Below are 20,808 nucleotides of genomic sequence, written 5' to 3'. Positions count from 1 at the left end.
AGATAGAGCATTGTTCTGATATGGTATAATACATATTGATTAATAGTATTACTTACTTTGGCCACACAATTTTCAGTCTTCATAGCAGTGCTTGATAGACATACTGTTTCCTGATTTAAGCAGAGTCTGGCACAGCTGTTGTAAGTCTATAAAAACAATTTTTTGGAAACAGATTAAAAAATTGAAATACTGTCATATGCAGTTTTCAAATTCTTCCCTATTTCTCAAAATCAACACACAAATAGATTCTATGTGTAAATTACACATTTATGGGAGCTGTGGAACAAGGCAGACAGAAGGAAGAAAGGAAAGTGGATACCCACAAAAACCACTGATGTGCCCATGAATAAATATGTGAGTGGTAGTGTCTTCACTGTATGAATGGAAAATAGGGCTGTTCATTATCCAAAAGTGGACAAAGGAATTAAACAGACATTTCTCTAAAGAAGATGAACAAATAGTCAACAAGCACATGAAAAGATGCACAATGTTACTAATCGTTAGGGCAATGCAAATCAAAACTATAATGAGATGCCACCTTACACCCATTAGGATGGTTACTATTAAAAAAAAACCAGAAAGCAATGAGTATTGGCGAGGATGTGGAGAAACGGGAACTCTAGTGCATTGTTAGTAGGAATATAAAAAGATACAGCTGCTATATTAAACAGTATGGTTGTGATTCCTCAAAAAATTAAAAATATAATTACCATATGATCCAACAATTCCATTTCTGGGTATATAACCAAAGGAAGGGAAAGCAGAGTCTTTAAGGGTATTTGTACATACGTGCTCATAGCAGCATTATTCACAATAGCTAAGTGGAAGCAATCCGTGTCCATTTATGGAAGAATGGATATGTAAAATGTAGTATATCCATACAATGGAATACTATTCAGCCTTAGAGAAGGAAATGTTGACACCTACAACAATATGGATGAAACTTGACATTATGCTCAGTGAAATAAGTCAGTCACAAAAACATAAATACTAAATGATTCCACTTATATGAGATACTTAGAGTAGGAAAGCATCATAATAACAGAAAACAGAATGGTGGTTGTCAGGGCTAGAAGGATGGAAATGAGAAGTTATTGTTCAATGGGTATAGAGTTTCAGTTTTCCAACATGAAAAGAGATATGACAATGGATGGTGATGACAGTTGCACAACAATGTGAATGCATTTAATACCAATGACTGTATTTTAAAAATGGTTAAGATGATAAATATTATGTCACATGTATTTTATAATTTAAAAAAATACCAGCTATACTTTTATGATAAGCAAAAAGTATTAATAACTGGCCAGTATATAAATAAAAATACTTCCTTTTAGTCTTGTTTTTACTGATGGTACACATCCTGGTTGTCAAACTTTAACATACATCAGAATCATCTTGAAGGGGTTGTTAAAACACAGATTTGCTAGTCTTACCCCCCAGAGCTGAGAATGTGCATTTTTAACAAGTCCGCAGTTGATGTTAATGGTGCTGGTCTAGGAACACTCTTAGAGAGCTACTTATAAATATACATATTGAAATTAAAGAGAAAAATCTTAAGACACAGGTAATCTCTTATAACCAACAATAGGAAAGAATCCATTTAAAAATCTGAGATTTACAGAAGTTGCAAACAGATATAAATGCTTGTATACCCTTCCCCTGCTTCCCCTTATGTTAGTATCTTGAATATTTATCAAAACTAAGGTACTCTCCACCCCAAAACTACTAGAACTGATATCGGAATACAGCAAAGTTGCAGGATACAAAATCAACACACAGAAATCTGTGGCTTTCCTATATACTAACAATGAACCAACAGAAAGAGAAATCAGGAAAACAACTCCATTCACAATTGCATCAAAAAAAATAAAATACCTAGGAATAAACCTAACCAAAGAAGTGAAAGACTTATACTCTGAAAACTACAAGTCACTCTTAAGAGAAATTAAAGGGGACACTAACAGAAGGAAACTCATCCCATGCTCGTGGCTAGGAAGAATTAATATCGTCAAAATGGCCATCCTGCCCAAAGCAATATACAGATTTGATGCAATCCCTATGAAACTACCAGCAACATTCTTCAATGAACTGGAACAAATAATTCAAAAATTCATATGGAAACACAAAAGACCCCGAATAGCCAAAGCAATCCTGAGAAAGAAGAATAAAGTAGGGGGGATCTCACTCCCCAACTTCAAGCTCTACTATAAAGCCATAGTAATCAAGACAATTTGGTACTGGCACAAGAGCAGAGCCACAGACCAATGGAACAGACTAGAGAATCCAGATATTAACCCAGACATATATGGTCAATTAATATTTGATAAAGGAGCCATGGACATACAATGGCGAAATGACAGTCTCTTCAACAGATGGTGCTGGCAAAACTGGACAGCTACATGTAGGAGAATGAAACTGGACCATTGTCTAACCCCATATACAAAAGTAAACTCAAAATGGATCAAAGACCTGAATGTAAGCCATGAAACCATTAAACTCTTGGAAGAAAACATAGGCACAAACCTCTTAGACATAAACATGAGTGACCTCTTCTTGAACATATCTCCCCGGGCAAGGAAAACAACAGCAAAAATGAGTAAGTGGGACTATATTAAGCTGAAAAGCTTCTGTACAGCAAAAGACACCATCAATAGAACAAGAAGGATCCCTACAGTATGGGAGAATATATTTGAAAATGACACATCCGATAAAGGCTTGACGTCCAGAATATACAAGGAGCTCTCACGCCTCAACAAACAAAAAACAAATAACCCAATTAAAAAATGGGCAGAGGAACTGAACAGACAGTTCTCCAAAAAAGAAATACAGATGGCCAACAGACACATGAAAAGATGCTCCACATCGCTAATTATCAGAGAAATGCAAATTAAAACTACAATGAGGTATCACCTCACACCAGTAAGGATGGCTGCCATCCAAAAGACAAACAACAACAAATGTTGGCGAGGCTGTGGAGAAAGGGGAACCCTCCTACACTGCTGGTGGGAATGTAAGTTAGTTCAACCATTGTGGAAAGCAGTATGGAGGTACATCAAAATGCTCAAAACAGACTTACCATTTGACCCAGGAATTCCACTCCTAGGAATTTACCCTAAGAACGCAGCAATCAAGTTTGAGAAAGACAGATGCACCCCTATGTTTATTGCAGCACTATTTACAATAGCCAAGAATTGGAAGCAACCTAAATGTCCATCAATAGATGAATGGATAAAGAAGATGTGGTACATATACACAATGGAATACTACTCAGCCATAAGAAAAGGGCAAATCCAATCATTTGCAGCAACATGGATGGAGCTGGAGGGTATTATGCTCAGTGAAACAAGCCAAGCGGAGAAAGAGAAATACCAAATGATTTCACTTATCTGTGGAATATAAGAACAAAGGAAAAACTGAAGGAACAAAACAGCAGCAGAATCACAGAACTCAAGAATGGACTAACAGGTACCAAAGGGAAAGGGACTGGGGAGGATGGGTGGGTAGGGAGGGATAAGGGGGGGAGAAGTAGGGGGGTATTAAGATTAACATGCATGGGGGGGTAGGAGAAAAGGGAGGGCTGTACAACACAGAGAAGGCAAGTAGTGATTCTACAACATTTTGCTATGCTGATGGACAGTGACTGTAAAGGGGTTTATAGGGGGGACCTGGTATAGGGGAGAGCCTAGTAAACATAATATTCGTCATGTAAGTGTAGATTAGTGATACCAAAAATAAAGCAAAAAAAAAAAAGAAAAGAGGGCAGTTCCTGTGTGGTAACCTCCAACGAGTTCTACACAAGGGTATAAAGGGCATATAAAAGTGTAGGCAAAGGGTCTGTTTGTGTTTATACAGAGGATCAAAGCCTAATTGTGCTACCCCGAAAATGAACTAAGATACGATATGAAAAAGAACTTCCAACATCTGCACTCTCTGGAAGACTCATGCCAGAAGATGATCATCAAAAAACCCCAACAAAGATCCACGCACTGCTACAGCTGTAGATGCACTCATCCCACCAGTTCCTGGACTTGCCATGGGAATGAGGAAGGAGATATCTAAGCTGGCCTGTGCATACAGTAAAACAACAAATTTGACTGGATCTATACTGTTGGAACTCAACCAAGAATTTGGAGAAGTGCAAATTGTAGCGCTCCAAACTCTTACAACTACAGACTATTTACTGTTAAAAGAACATATGGCATGTGAACAGTCCCCAGGAATGGGTTGTTTTAATTTGTCTGATTTCTCTCAGACTGTTCAAGTTCAGTTGGACAATATCCACCATATCATAGATAAGTTTTCACAAATGCCTAAGGTGCCTAACTGGTTTTCTTGGTTTCACTGCAGATGGCTGGTAATTACAGATATGCTTTGGTTATGTAACTATACTCCTATTATGTTAATGTGTGTGCGCAATTTAAGTAGTAGCTTAAAACCTATATATGCTGAAGTTACTCTACAAGATTTGTCAAAGAAATAATCAATCTTCCCATGTTTTCTTCTGCCTGCTACTTCTATAGCTTTTCTTCTTCCTTCCTAATTACAACCCTTAAATAGAATTCGTGCCTCATATCAAATTTACCGAGTATCATAATTCTTCCAAGTGGTAAAGATACCTCAAGACAAATGCTGGGCATAGAAGCCACAGGGCATAAATATGCAAAGAAGTAAAAAGCTAACTTTTTCAAACAATAAGGCTTCTCTCTCACTTACCAACTTCACATTTCCCTGTATGGCCCCGGAAGATGACTGGTTAGCCAGAGACGGGTAAGATTCCTCAAGGGAGGAACAACCTAAGACAGGCACAGTCGCAGGGGGGACATCAGGTGAGAAATTGGGGATCAACAGAGGTGAGGCTTAGAACCTCACCCCCCCGTTCTGAGAGAAATCTTCTGCATACGTGGATGTTTTATTGCCCTGGTCTAGCTTGGATTAACACATAGTCTACAGGCACACACCTGATCATCTACATGTGCTCTCTTACAACACTAAACTATGTTTTCTACCTTTATCTTGTATCTACCTACCACTTCAGCATTTTATTAAAAATAATAATAATAAAGAGAGAAATGTGGTATCCACATATAAATCAAGTATAAAAACCAAATGAGTATTCATATTTGAACTGACTGTTTAGAGTTCATAATGCATGAGCAAAACCGAAAGTTTCTGTGATGACTGCCCTTGTACTGTTCACTATGTAACTTATTCATTATGTAAGAATTTGTTCTACATGTAAAAACTTGTTTGTTATGCCTCAGAAGATTGGAGACTGACGAAAATTAGGCTTGGGGTGGAATAATGATTGTGCATGATTGTGCATTGAGCATTGACTCCCCTATACAGAATTTTATTGTCGTTAACAACCATTTGATCAATAAATATGAGAGATGCCCTCACAAAAAAAAAAAAAAAAAAAAAAAAAAAAAGAAGGATAGACTTCCAATGGTAAAATAAATTAGTAACCGGGATGTAATGTATAGCATAAGGAATATAGTCAAGATATTGTAACAGCCTGGTAGGGTGATAGCTGGAACCTAGAATTATGTATATAAATGTTCTACCACTGTGTTGTACACTTGAAACTCATGTAATGTAATACTGTGTGTCAACTACCCTTCAATAAAAAATAATTATTTAAAAAAAAACAAAAAAAAAACAAAAAAAAAAAACTAAGGTACTGACTCAGTACAGCATAAAGCAAAGAACTTACTTGAGTTTCACCACTTTATGTGCTAATATCCTTTTTCTGTTCAGAATCTAATCCAAGATCCTACAGTGCATTTTTAGTTGTCATGTCTCCTTAGTTTTCTCTAATCTGTGACAATTCCTCAGTTTATCTTTCGTTACTCTTGACACTTCTAAAAAGTACTCATTAATCAAAAGAATGTCCCTCAATTTGAGTTTGCCTCATGTTTTCTCATGATCAGGTTGAGTTTATACATTACTGGGAAGGATTACACAGAGATGATGTACCCTTCTCAGTACATCAAGTCAGAAAGTGTGCTGATTATTACTGGTGATATAACCTTGATCACTTGCCTAGGGTCATGTCTGCCAAGATTCCCCATTGTGAACTTATTTTTCCTTTAGGAATTACTAAATAAATTGGGGAAAATAATTTGAGACTATACAAATAATTGTTTCTGCTTCAACATTTACCTTCTAATTTTAGCATAGCCTGTGGTAATCTCTACTGTGATGTTTTAATGTTGATTTTTAAATTTCTCTTTCCTACTACATTTATTAATTGGAATTTTTCTGTAAGGAAGAGCTATGATTTCTCCCCTGATTTATTTATTTATTCACTTATTTCTATCAGCCATTGATGCATAGATATTTTAAATAATTCATTTTTGGTCAATTATCATTCTTTGGAAAGAAAATAGGTAGATGAAAATGGAGAAAATATTATAAAACTGGTTTTTCATTTAAACAAGTTATACTTTAAAAAATGTATCCACTTAACTGTTTTATTCTTGTATCATTTAAATTGAAATATTTCAAAACATTTTAAAAGAATAAATTGGATTATTTGACATTAGTGAATAGGCATACTGGTACATGTATATTCTGGGCTTAGGGTTCATAACTTCTTTTGCAACTACTAATACCATAAATATTTACTATTCATGTACAGAAAATACAAATTTTTTTAAACATGAAATTTACTGTGTTTCTAAAAGACATTTATGAAGTAGTCAGTATATACTGAATAAAATAAAATGTTAAGTCAAAGGGTTCTGGCTCCAGTAAGGGCAAAGATGCTTGTACTGGATCAATCCTCCTGAGATAATAAATATAAACCATGGAAAAAAATATTTTAAGATAACTACTTAAAAGCACTGGAGATTGATATAAAGCAGGCAGAAACTGGGGTGTGTGTGTGTGTGTGTGTGTGTGTGTACATGGCAATGGTGGGGAGCAGCCTTGAAAGGGAAGAATCATACTGGGTGACATCAACGTTTATGTGCTTTTTTTCCCTAAGGGTACTCACTAGTCCACTTGGTGCAGAGTGACTAAAATTCAATTAGAATGACACAGTCTATTGACCTGAGATGTCAGAGGATGGAGTTCAGGACTCCATAGCAGCTGGAAATTGAGAAGAGAAATTATAGAAAATAGAAAGAACCATGGGGAGAGAGGAAACATCAAAATATTTATTATATAAATTCTTCTCAAATCCATGGCTAACTCCCAAGCTACATACATGGATGGGAGACTCCAAGGATTCCAATGAAAAGTAAAAGCTAGAAGACTGAAAGATCTGAGCAGAGATTCCAGCTGCTGTCCATAAGGGGAGATGGTGTTTTGGATTTGACTCATACTAACTTAGAGGGGTTTAATAAACATCTCAAACTTTGCACTGAAAACTTGAAAAGACCCTACAATGAGACTAAAGAGTAGGTCTTAGGACTAAGGGACTGCCTTAGGATAAAGGGCAAAACCAAAACACACCTGCCGTGACAAAGGTCAAATAAGACTCTATAAAGCCACACTGATCAGCCAGTAAGTTAATCAATGGAAGATAAAACTATCCATAGTCTCTGCAGTGTATCATTTTATAATGTCCACTATACAATAAAAAAAACTAATAGGTATGAGAAGAAGCAGATAAATAGGATCCACAGTCAAGATAAAAGGGACCAATAGAAAATGACCCTACGATGATCAAATTGTGGGAATCAGTACACAAAGGCTCTACAGAAGCTATAATAAATACATTTAATAACTTCAGTGAAAGATATGGTCACAATGAGTATACGGATGGAAATTTTCACCAGAAAAATGAAAACCTAAAATGAGAACTAGAAATTCTAGCATTGAAAAGCCCATTAACTTAAATTAAAATTTTACTGGATGGGCTTAAAGCAGATTGGAAATGGCAGAAAAAAAGGTCAGTGAATTTAAAGACAGATCAATTGAAAGATCTAAACTGAAGAATAGAGAGAATAAAAGGAAAAAAAAGCCTCAGTCAATTATGGAACAATTTTCAATAACCTAACATATGCATAATTGGAGACCAGTCACCTGTGAGACAATTTTCAATGATTTAACATATATGCAATTAAAGACCCAGAAGGGAGGCAAGAATGGAGCACCAAACCCTACAAAATAATGACCACGTATTTCTCAAATTTGGTGAAAACCACTGGTTTACTAATCTAAGACAGGCAAACCCCAGGGAAATTAAATACAAAGAAAACAAGACCAAGCCTAACAGAGTCAAACTACTAAATAATAAAGACAAAACCTTGAAAGCAGGGATGCTACATACATGAGAAAAACAATATAAATAAAGTCAGACTTTTCACCACAAACAACTGAAGACTAAAAGACAGGTAAGCAACATTTTTGAAGTACTGAAAGGGAAAAAAAATCTCAAACCAGGTTTCTTACTACTAGAAAAGAGAATTACAAATATGAAAAGGGAGAAATCTAGAACAAACTTTGTGGTGCTGGAATAGAACCCTGAGGTATCACAATTCTGGAGGTATCAATGTGAATTCAAGGTTTTCAAAATATATAAATACAGATGCAAAATAAAAATTAATGTTTAAATGTTGGCTTTTAAATACCACTTTGCACTAAAAGGAACTACATCTCCCTGGAGAAATGGCTCATTTCAGGATTGGACAGGGAAAATACAAGATAAACCTGGAAATTTTCAAGGAATGCTGGAGATATGTTAGAGGGGCACAGATGCCACCCTAAAGGGACTCTCATTAGCTCAATATGGAATAATCTATGAGTATTAAAATAAAATATATTAAGGGTTTACAATCTGTTGAATAAGATAGGACACATTTCTTAAAAGACATAAATTACCAAAACTGACACATTAAGAAACTGAAAATCTGAATACCTCTGTATCTATGAAAGACATTGAAACTGTTTTAAAAAACCTAATTCCATATAAATTTAAAGTAAAAAAAAAGTCTTCCAATAAAGAAAACTTCTGGCCCAGATGGTTTTACTGGTCAATTCTATTAAATTTTAAGGAAGAAGTAACACCAGGATTACACACTTTTAGAAAATGGAGGAGGAGGGGAAGACTTCCCAACTCATTTTATGACAGCATAACCCTAACATCAAAATGTGACAAAGACATTAGAAAGAAAGCTACAGACCAATATCCCTCATGAACACAGACATAAAAATTCTTAATAAAGTCAATTAATTCACCACATTAACAGAATAAAGGGGGGGAGGACGTTTGACAAAATTAAACATTCATTCATGCTTTAAAAAAACCTCACACTAAGCTAGGAATGACAAGGAATTTCCTCAATCCCATAAGGGTCACCTAAAAATATTTCAACTAACATCACACATTTACTTAACAGTATTAAGTAAAAGACAATATTATCCCCCTAAAATTAGAAACAAGGCAAATATATCCTCTTACCATATCTATTCAACATTATATTGGAGGCCATAGCCATTCAAATAAAGCCAGAAAAAGAAACAAGGCAATTAAGTTGGAAAAGAAGAAATAAAATTGTCTTTATTCACAAATTATAGGGAAGTCAATAGTCAAAAATCAATGTATTTATATATTCTAGCAACAAACAATTAGAAAGTGAAAAAAATTTACAATAGCATTGAAAAACATTAAATACTCAGGAATAAATCTAGTAAACTATGTGCAAGAAATGTACAATGAAAACTAAAAAACATTGCTTAGAAAATTTTTAAAAGACAAACGGAGATACATGCTATGTTTACAGATTGGAAGACTTAATATTACTGAGAAGTTAATTCTATTCAAATGGATGTATAGTTTCAATAAAATACAAATGAAAACCCCACAGGCTTCTTTTTAATAGAAATTGCCAAGTTGATAGTTAAACTTATATAGAAATGCAAAATGTCTAGAATAGCTAAAACATTATTAAAAATAAAAATATGGAGGACTCACACTATCTGACTTCACATCAAAGATACAATGATCAAGACAGTGTAATATTTGGTGCAAGGATAAACACCTCCAGAAAGATAAAGGACCCTGAGCTCATCCTCTATGTTGTGCAGGGACTTCAAGTAGGGATTGGTCAGTGCCTCAGCTGCTGTTAGCCCTTAATCTGCATCCAGTAGCAGTCTCTTCACCAGGAGGTTCAGAAATAGACTACCTTGCATAGCCAATTGTTTTTTAACAAAGGTACCCATGTAATTCAATGGGGGAAACAGAAGTCTTTTCAAGATTAAACAACCAAATACAAGGGTGTGGGAAAAAATGAACCCCAACTCTACTTCACAGCACACATAAAAATTAATTTGAGATCAATCACAGACTTAAAGGTTAAGGACTAAAACTTAATAAAGCTTCTAGAAGAAAATACAGAAGAGTATCTTCACAACCATGGGGTAAAGACTGATAGACTGGACTTCATTCAAAATTTAGAAAATTCTCATTAAACACACCATGAATAAGCAGGTAAGACACAGACTGTGAGAAAATATTCAGAGCACATATCTGACAAAGGACTGGTATCTAGAACTCAATATAGTTGAGTTCTACAACTCATTAAGACAGACAATGCAATTTTTTTATGTGGCAAAAAACATTAAACATGCTTTACAAAACAAAATATCTGAATAGCCAATAAGTACATGAAAAAGTCTTCAATACATGGTAACCAAAATAGCTTTATGTAAGAATATTCACAGTAACTTAATTTATAAAAATGGAAATTGCTCGGTTGTCCATTGAAAGAAGAATGGAACACAAAGTGTAGTATATTTATTCAATGCAATATACAACGAGAATAAACTGATATATACAGCAGCATAAATGAATCTCATAAACATTTTGCTGCAAGAAATTCAGACCCCAAAAATGTATGATCTTATTACATGTAATTCTAGGAAAGACAAAACTAATCTATGACACTAAGCTGATCAATGTTTGATTCATTGTGGGGTGGGGAAATTGGCTGGGAAGGATATCAAGGGAACATTCTTGGGTAATGAAAATGTTCTACAGCTTGATGAAGATGGTGGTTACGCAGGTGAACAGACTTATCAAAAATTCATTGACATACAATTAATATCTATATAATTCACTGTATGGATTTTTATTTCAATGAAAACATAAAAGTGTGCAGTTGGCATTTTGGGGCAAAAAATACTAGAGGTTGGTCCAGTTAATTAATAAAAATATTATGCTATTTTTCTGGGGAAAAAAGTCATGGCAGATAGAAAACTAATTTGTTTTTCTCCAAAAATTCCTTTCCCCCCGCAAAAAAGAATATAACACACATGGGGGAACATTAGATAGATTCAGGAAAACTGTTCTAAACCTGCAGGAGTTTCTAGAGTAAGGCTTCATTTTTATTTCCTAGATATTCCCTCTGTAAAATGGGTATATAATTTTGTTCATCTCCCATATAGATCAGTGAACTAAAACTTGTCACAGTCTTTAGCTCACTGTGGAATAAATAAAGCTAAAAAATTCAGTATTTTACTATGTAAGACTCCTTCCAGGCTAAAGTTAAACTACTGAGTATAACAGCCACAGGCAAGATAGGCTCTGTCCCCATGCAACATTTGAAAACATAGCTTCACTTGAACCAGAGGTAGAGAGTTTTGCATTGGAGTACTTTAATACTTTTTTATATTGCATATAAAGCACATAAGCATAAACCAGTAAGATGCCTTGCTGAAAACTACCTTCTTTGTGAAAGCAGGCTGTAATTCTGAACAAGTTTTCAATTTGCACACTGCTGCTAGGGTAAAACATTTTAAAGAGTTTAATTTTTTACAATGGATGCAATGACATAGGATTATCTAACAAAGTAATGGCTAATCAATAGAAGGTTTAGTTGTCAGGTAAAACATATAACACACTAAAAGGGATTGATTGCCAGACTTCTTATTTACTAGAAGGTATATATTTAAAATGACACAAACTTGTTACCACGCTGCATTCTTTTAACCTTGCAAAAAGTTGCTTAAGAAATCTGTTCAGCAGCCCTATAGCAAAACAAGATATAGTATAATGAAAATGGCTAGTGATTGGTGGGGCAGGGAACAAAAAGACAGGGACCTTCAGATATACTGGTGACATCAAATCAAGTCCCCAGCAAGATATGGATAGAAAAAGCAAAACTACAAAACAACATCTAGGGATGTTGAAACTGGCCTTTAAAAATGCTCCATCAATGCTACCAAATCTCGTTCAATAAGTGCAAAGTGGTGCCTGATCTCATTCCATGTTGCTCTTAAGGCAGACTTTTAAGGATTCATACAACTGGGCACAATAGGCCTTTTTTCCTCCATTTTCTTTTTTTTTTTCAGTAGTACATCCAGATTAAGTACTCAACACAACATGAATTGGGCCCATATGGACTTGGACCAGCATATAAACTGCTTCCTTTATAATTTATTCACAATATCTCAATATGAAAATATACTTTTTATGGTCATTGCAACCCAGGAGTTCAATAATAATTTTTCTACTAAGTCAGTGATTACACAATTTATCAAAGAATGATTACACTGAAATAAAAATAAAACAAAACACCAACCCTCTATACAGTTTTCCTTCCTCAAAGTAATTTTAAGAAGCTGGTTACTAAATTGCTTCTTTTGAAGAAGGGTTTGTATAGCTAGACACAAATTGCCAAACCATGTTTTTTTTTAAAAAGTGATTAGACTCTGAAGGATTCAGCTGAAGTGGGAAGTTAAATAAACAAATCACTTCATCAGACTTGGAAAGATCACTTTTGTCTTACTTAAGAGACCTACATTAATTACCTGAAAGGTCTTTTTCATGGACTATTTAAAATACACACAATTTATTTATTTATTTCAAATGAGGTGCTTCTTCCAAAGTATTAAATAATGCCTACAAATGCAAAAGCATTTTTATAAATAGGTAATTAAAATAGATGACTAAAATTAAGTCAAGCTGCAAAACATTACCCAGGATGCATTTTTTTTTTAATAAACATCTCATGCAATTTTTTTCTATCCAAAGCCCAAAGCACTATAGGAAGAAGAAAAAAAAAGGAGGTTAGGAGGTTTCATAGGGGAGAAAACACACATATATAATGAAATAATGCCAAACCCCAAACTAAAGTATTTACAAGATAGTCCCTTAAGCATAGTTTGTCATTCTACAATTACACCTTGCCTACTGCCAAGTCAATGTGCTTACTATTGCCACTAGGGGGAGAAATGTCTTAGCACAAAACAACAGCAGATAGGGAATGGGTTTTCTTGAGCAATTATCAGAACAAAGCTCCCCTGGCTGTGTGTACCTTCTAATTACTCAGTACAATTAAAATGACTAGCCTAAAACAAATAGGAAAATAAAACAAAACAAAACAAAACCGGGCCTGCATGATATCAGGGACTTCATTAAACTCTTTCCCCTCATCAATCAAATCAGAAAGAAGGGAATGCCATCATATACAAACATTATAGAGCTATTAAAGGATGTAAATTTAGTGAGTTTATTGTAAGGAAGAAAAGAAGTGGCTCTCTTGAAAAAAGAAATGTCGTGGTATTTACCCATCTGGATCCTGCCTGAAAATAAATTGTCCTCCAAAGAGCAGGAATACAGTATGTTTTCTCCCAGTTCACTGGCTTATGAATGATCTTGTTGTTTTGTTAATACACTATAATGTCATTTTCTGTGTCAGTGGTGTTCTTTTTCCTCCTACTCATCCAACTGTATAAAGGAGCTATGCCAATCAGACCTCCATGCTTGTATTGAGATGTTTTAAGTTGAAGTTCTGCATAGCTGTTTTTTGTGGATCTACTTCAAGGTAATGTTTAGAACATAGGAATTGCGGAGGGGTGGAGGCAGGGAATGATATGCAAGGAAAATAGCTACTTATTCCTTCTAAAAGGCTTATGTAGTTCCCTTTATAAGGCCCAGTCATTAACAGAAGATAACAACCCAGTCATTTTTCTTTCAGCTGACAATTGTGACATTTTTCCAGCAGCATGCAAGGTGTTGAAAACCTGGCAGCTGTTACCTCCTGTGATGAAGATACTTTTTTATCCTCCCTTGACAGTTTAACTCAGTGGGTCAGCACCTTTAAGGACTGCAAAGTATCCTTGAAGAGGATGGAAGCTTGAATTACTGCGCCCTCCATAATCAATGTAAACCCTCACTGCAGGTGAAGTCTCCGTCTATAGAGGTGCATGGGGGAGGAAAATGTAATGCCCTGAGCCAGATGGTTTTTATCTTGTTTTTAAAGAATAAAGGAACAAGCTAACAAGGGAGACAGCTACTTTGTTAGCTTCTTGGCCTCTCTCATGGCTTTGCATCCCCAGGGTTCCAGCTACATGAGAGAAAGAATAGAGAAAAACGTAAACACTTAAAGAAATATAACTAGATGGCTGGCATCATGCTGCTTTCAAAGAGTTGGGAGAGCTCTACTCAATGCTTTATTTATCGCTGCCCACGTTCTCAGGATGGTAAGTGGACATATACACAAAGGGAATGGGGGATGGGGGAAGGATTAGACAGAGGTCACAATTTACTCAATTACAGAGAAAGACAGGGCTGACAGATCCTATTAGCACCAATGTGAAGCAAAGAAGAAGTTGCATGTTGTACGGCTACACTTTCAAAATGTAATGAGTACTTTGATGTATCTTCCCAGGCCCTTGCCCTTATCTGCAGATATGAATAAAAGCTATGAAAGCAGTTGCTATGGTTTCCTTGGCTTCAGAGTTTAGGAATAAAAGTGGAAAGAACTAGCTACTGTGTACCCTTTACAAAAAAGTTCACTTTACTTAATGCCAAGAGGTGAGAAGATTATTCTGAAACTTAGAAAATGAAAAGGATACACTGCTTTTTCTGTTTTTCCCCCAACTCTCCTGCCTTCTGACATTGGAAATGAAAAGGAAAAGCAAGTAGTAAAAATGAGTTGGTGACACAGGGAGTAAGTAGTGTCTCCTGATTTTCTCCTTCAATATTTTCTTCTGCTAATGTCTTTGTTAGGGTTTAGAATTATGGCTATGGTGGCCTCATAATATAAATCAGGGAGCGTCTTTCCTTCTTGATTTTCTGTAAGTTTGTATACAATTGGTGCTATTTATTCCTTATGTGTTTGATAGAATTCACAAGTGCAACCATATGGGCCTTTGATAATTTAATTCCTTTATAGGTTTAGGTCTATTCAAATTTTGTTTCACATTGTGTTGGTTTCAGTACGTTGTATTTTTCAAGGAATTTGTCCATTTTATCTATCACCAAATTTTTGGTCTTAACTTGTTCATTATATCCCCCTTATTATCTTTTTAATGTCTGTAAGAATTACAATGTAACTCTTCTTTCAGTGACTCCAATAATTAAATAACTCTCCAAATTAACACATAGTGGTTGTATCCTATCAACACTGATCAAACTACTTTAGAAACATATGTAAACTATGAAATTGGTTTAAAACAATACTGAACTTGTTAGAATGTAACTGAGCACTTTAAAACCAATGGTGAAAGAGTTCCTGGAATCCCATTAGAAATATGTGCAAATAATCTCCAAGTGACTGGCTACTTATATCAACACTAGGTTAAAGGCAGCCTTGACAGCTTTTTATCTACGTAACTTAAAGGGTATATGTGTGAAGCAAAGGACACTTCATTATTGATATATGTATTAAAGAAAAGAGAGAGTTAAACAGCTTATATATTATATCCTACATTAAAAAAATCAGCAGTGGGGTAATCAAGTTCAGGGCAGTCCTGGACAGCTGCCCTGTGACCCTCTTCTACTGACCCCTGCTATTCATCACTCTTCCCTTAGACTGAGAGGGCAAGCTCCTAGGGAGTGACCACCACAATAGACAGACACAAGCCAACAGTAATGTGGTTCAAGCAAAAAACCAGATGGCACTGCAATAAATTTACAAATCTGCATTCATGGGGCTGTTAAAACACCCAGAAGCTAAAAGACTCTGAGGGCCCCAGGAGAATCTCCTACTTTCCCGTTTCTAAAGGCCATTTCTCTTTCCAAGAACATTGAGTTCATGCTCTTCACAAAGAGAATGGAGATAAAACCCTTTACAAAGAAAGGAGGGGGGAAAGCCTCATGGCCTAATTAATCTCCAGAGCTTGGGTCTAACACTGAATGACAGATACTAGAAAAATCATTTTGGAGCACTAGGAGGAAAAACAAAAACAAAACCAAGAACAGTTGTTAAAGTGGAAAAGTGAAGCAAGCCTGCTAAAAAGCAATGAAAAAACCATGTTAAATCTCTTTCAAATACTGCACACAACAGATCTTGCAAGTAGAAAATGATTCAATAATGTATGCATTTATTTTTAAAATGAATCAGATTAGTCCCATGTGTGACCTGCTGATCCATCTGTATGTGCTGGACTTAATAGGCACGGTTCTTTCCCTTGCTTCAGTTTGAAGTATGAGAGAGATAAATTTAGTTTAATTTTCAACAGATCAGCCTATCCATTTTCCAAATGGACCATCTGGATCAGCCTATTAAAATTAATTTATAACTTTGCAGAGTGAAAATTCGTTTGTTAGCTTAAATAAAGTTGCCAAAACTTTTTGTTGTGTCATTGTTTTCTGACAGTTGTTTCTGTATAGTGGGCAGAGTGTTTCCACCTCCAAATTAATCTTACTTAAATTGTTCTATTTAAATTTACAGATCAGGTATTTATCTCCAAATAGTGAAAGCAGTAACTTTACAATATCAATGACTGATCATTTGGGTTTTTTTTTAAATAAAGTGTTCTGAACTGATTTCAACTGTACTTATTAGACAATTATTTATTATTAAAAAAAAGGAAAACATTCATCAAAAAAAAAACCCACCTTAACATATAGTAAATAAAAACCCAGTGTGGTCACAGTTTCAAGTACTATTCCCCTAAATTAGCACTGTATACAAACTGGAGTCAAGAAGCAGTAGAAATGCATGAACAACACAGATCTGGGTTTCAAATCACTGACTAGCAAATAAACAAGTCAACTAAACTCTCTAAACCTGCATTTTCTTCATCCATAAGTCGGAAACCCTACCTAGTGACTTTACAGTGTTATTGTGAGGATTAAATGAATTAAATATCAGGTTCATGGTGGGCATGCAACAAAGATTAGATCTCTTCTTTTTACTAGAATAATGCCATAATGCAAGAAATTATTTTTACTACTGCTAGTGCTCATCTTATCCAATTTTACATGAAAAATGAATAGATGGTATATACCTATTCTCTGGCAACACTATAAGAACTTTTTTTTTTGTTGCCAATGGGAGACCGAAGATGCTAAAGGTTGCTATATAGGCAGTGAGAAGAGCAAATTTTCTGACCAAATATTTCTGGACATTTAAATCTTTAAAAAGAGAACATGACAGAATTGAATTTTCCAAGTAAAATGTGTTACCTTTGGGGGATAAGAGCATGTCAATGAGTAAAAATTTTTTTAAAGTTATCATCAATAATGGCATTTACTTTTAGAAAAAGGAAACAAATATTACTCAGACTGAAAGGAGCAAACTATAAACACATAGATCTTTTGATTATTAGGTTTTTTAAAAACTGTATTAAGAACCTTAATGGGAAAGTAAGGTGTAGAAGTCAATATTCTATCTATACTTAAGAAGCATTTTGACTGAACAAGAGACTTTGACTTTGTTCTCATTATACTTAAGCAATTGACTGTCCTGTACTCTTAAACCTAGGATATTTTTTAAATGATTGGGAAAACAATGTTACCTGATTGAAATTGATGGCTATAGCCAGATCAACTTCAGAGTACTCTTAGTTTAAACTCCAGTGCTTAATGAATGGCAAATTGAGGGTTTTCTGTCTTTTGTTTTGTTGTTGGTAGATTGTGTTTTTTTTTTTTCTTTTAAGACAGACTGAATTTCATACCTGTCTAAGTGAATTCTTCTCTGGTATTATCTTCCTAGGGGGTTCGCCATTATTACAGTCTTCTCTCTCTGAGGAATTCTGTGAAAGAAAGTAAGCTTTAATTCAGTTCTCATTATCTTCAATCTTAGTCTGTGGGAGTAAACTGAATTACATTTCTCATTCTGTAAGCTAGAATACTGTGTATATTTATGCACTGATTCATTTGAAGATTTATATATACACAGACATACACTTATGTAAAGGCAAAAATATGACCATGTATATAAATAAGTGTATGTAGGGATATAGGTGGAAAGTATTTCATCTACATTTATGCACTACCCTACAGATCATATTCATTAGAAGTCATTCATTTATTGCTCTTTGAAAATACAGTTTACCTTGGACACAAAAAAGCTCCAGTCTACACTTAGCTGATAACTTAAACCATGATTATTACTTTCTTTTTTAAGTAATTAATTTTAAACTGCAGCAAACGTGAAGTTGGTACAAGTTCTCCAAGTCTACATCCTAAAAAAACAGTTCTCTTTCTCTTCTTCTCAGATTTGATTTTTTTATTAAAAATAATATAGTACTTTGCTCAAAACAACAATATTTAATCAGTGGTTTAGGAGTAGAGTCCACTCTTGCCACTGTCTCCTCAAATAGCAGCTGTAGACCCTTAAATGTCTATAGGATTTTTAAACACTTAAGAGGGAAAAAAACAACAACCCAATTGAAAGTGAGCTCAGAGTTCTAAATATCAACAGAATAAAAAGGCAAAAAAAAAAGGGGAGAAAATATTTGTAAATCATATATCTGATAAAGGATTAATGTCCAGAATGTAGAGAGAAGTTGTAAAACTCAACAAGAAAAACAAACAACCCAATTCAAAAATGGGCAAAGGACTTGCATAGACATTTCTCCAAAGGCTATAAATACATGGCCAACAAGCAAGCAACAAGATGTTCAACATCACTAATCATTTTGGAAATGTAAATCAGAACTACAAGGAGATAATAACACCTCACATCCATTAGGAAGGCTATTATTATCAAAGACAAACAAAGAAAATCCAGAAAGTAACAGGTACTGGTGAGGATGTTGAGACATTGGAACTTTTGGGCACTGTTAGTGGGAATGTAAAATGGTACAGATGCTATGGGAAAAAGTACAGTGGTGGTTCCTCAAAAAATTAATAATAGGATTAACATACAATCTTAACAATCCCAGTGTTAAGTATATATTCCCAAAAGAATCAAACACAGAATCTCAAAAAAATATTTGTATATCCGTGTTCATTGCCTTATCCACAATAGCTAAAATGTGGAAGCAACCCAAGTGTCCACTGACAGATGAAGGGATAAGCAAAATGTGGTATATATGTACAATGAAATAGTATTCAGCCTTAAAAAGGAAGGAAATTCTGACATACACAACATAGGTGAACCTTGAGAACCCCTGTTAAGTGAAATAGGCCAATCCCAAAAGACAAATACTGTATGATTCCACTTACATGAGACACTTAGAGTAGTAAAAATCAGAGACAGAAGGTAGAATGGTGGTTGCCAGGAACTGGGAGAAAAGGGGAAAGGGGAGTTACTGTTTAATGGATATAGTTTGAGTTTTACAAGTTGAAAAGAGTTATGGAGATTGACGGAGGTGATAGTTGTACAACATTATGAATGTATTTAATACCACCAAACTGTACACTCTAAAAAAATGGTTAAGAAAGTAAATTTTATGTTACCTATATTTTACCACACACAAAGAAAAGGAAAAATGATCTGGTAATCACCCATGTAAATCACTATCTGCAAGGCAAAATAACAGAAAATCCATATACATATTATTTGGCTTCTATTTTTCACAACTACATCTGTAATGTTAAAATTTGCAGTTGGTGTACTCATTGCATTACATATATTCATCACATTCTAACTGGAGAGTTACTTTATTTTTAGATCCAGAAATTATTTTAACATATGAGTTTATCTGAAAATTTCCACACAAGTATGATATAATAAGTGGAGTACAGGCTCATCCCTGTGCTTTAATAAACTTAGATATTAGTTATATATTTTTTGGTTTGTATCAAGTATTATATTTTAAAAGATATTAAAAGATAAATCATGTCACTTTAAGGCCCTTGCACTTATGTGGCTAACATCAGTGTGACTTGTGCATCACCTCTAGTTGACTTGGCAGGCCAGTACCCTAAAGCATTCCTTTGGGCAGAAATCTCTTGTGAGATTTAACTTGATATTTTACATTCTGTGGAAGTGCTTTAAGGTAAAGGTTCCTAAAATTAAGAATAAGAAGAAAAAGCATGCTATGTTACAAGGAAGGTACAGAAACTCAGTAACTTAAGAGTTCTGCTTTTTCTCCCCATTTGGGGGGGGAAAAAGGGAATGTAAGACTACCTACAAAAAATGAGACAGGTATAATGACTATAAAGCATCACAAATAAGGAAAGTAGAGGTATATGCCATTATAAGAGAATCAGACAAAAGAGGGGAAATGTAGACATTATGCCCACAAAATCAATTTGTATATTTAACCTTTTTTAAAAAGAAGATATAGGTCAATGTTTTAAATGCCTTATATAATAAAGTTAAGCCAATATTCAATTAAACCAGTATCCAACTGTAAACTTAAAATTTGTAACTATTCCCAGACCATGAAGCTCCATTCTCCTTTAAATAAAATACCATTTCAGATAATCTAAACCTTTTAATTCAACATAAGGTCCTACATTTCAAAATTAACTATATTCTGTTAAAATGTCATTATAATAAACTTGGGAGCCTAATTACTTTTTGGTGGAAGTTTTTTTATATTGAAGACATTATAAATCACGTTTTTACTCTACAGGTGCTTGGGATGAAATGAAATTGATGGTAAACTCTTCATGCTAAATTACAGAGTGAAAAATTGTGATCTGAACCAACAGCACAGGTGGTAATTATC

The 20,808-nt window shown here is 34.6% G+C and overlaps 1 protein-coding gene across 9 annotated transcripts in view; it reads right to left on the bottom strand.

The window, feature by feature from the left end:
* BTRC (beta-transducin repeat containing E3 ubiquitin protein ligase) overlaps nt 1-20,808 on the bottom strand; it is a 271,763-nt gene that overhangs the window by 80,049 nt on the left and 170,906 nt on the right. For 5 of the 9 annotated variants that reach the window (XR_005027378.2, XM_036898777.2, XM_036898780.2 and 2 more), the window contains 2 exons: nt 17,860-17,937; nt 57-146 (listed from right to left, as the gene is read on the bottom strand). Coding sequence is in view for 8 of the 9 variants with exons in the window: in XM_036898777.2 (XP_036754672.1) it covers nt 57-146; nt 17,860-17,937 (168 nt within the window). In the remaining variant the exon portion in view is untranslated. The remainder of the gene's footprint in view (nt 1-56; nt 147-17,859; nt 17,938-20,808) is intronic. The other 4 variants (XM_057506234.1, XM_036898782.2, XM_036898778.2 and 1 more) reach the window with 2 other exon arrangements.

The sequence above is a fragment of the Manis pentadactyla genome, chromosome 8 (assembly GCF_030020395.1).
Source record: "Manis pentadactyla isolate mManPen7 chromosome 8, mManPen7.hap1, whole genome shotgun sequence".
NCBI lineage: Eukaryota > Metazoa > Chordata > Mammalia > Pholidota > Manidae > Manis > Manis pentadactyla.
Note: the sequence above shows the minus strand (reverse complement) of the source record. Positions and strands in the feature narration are given on the sequence as shown.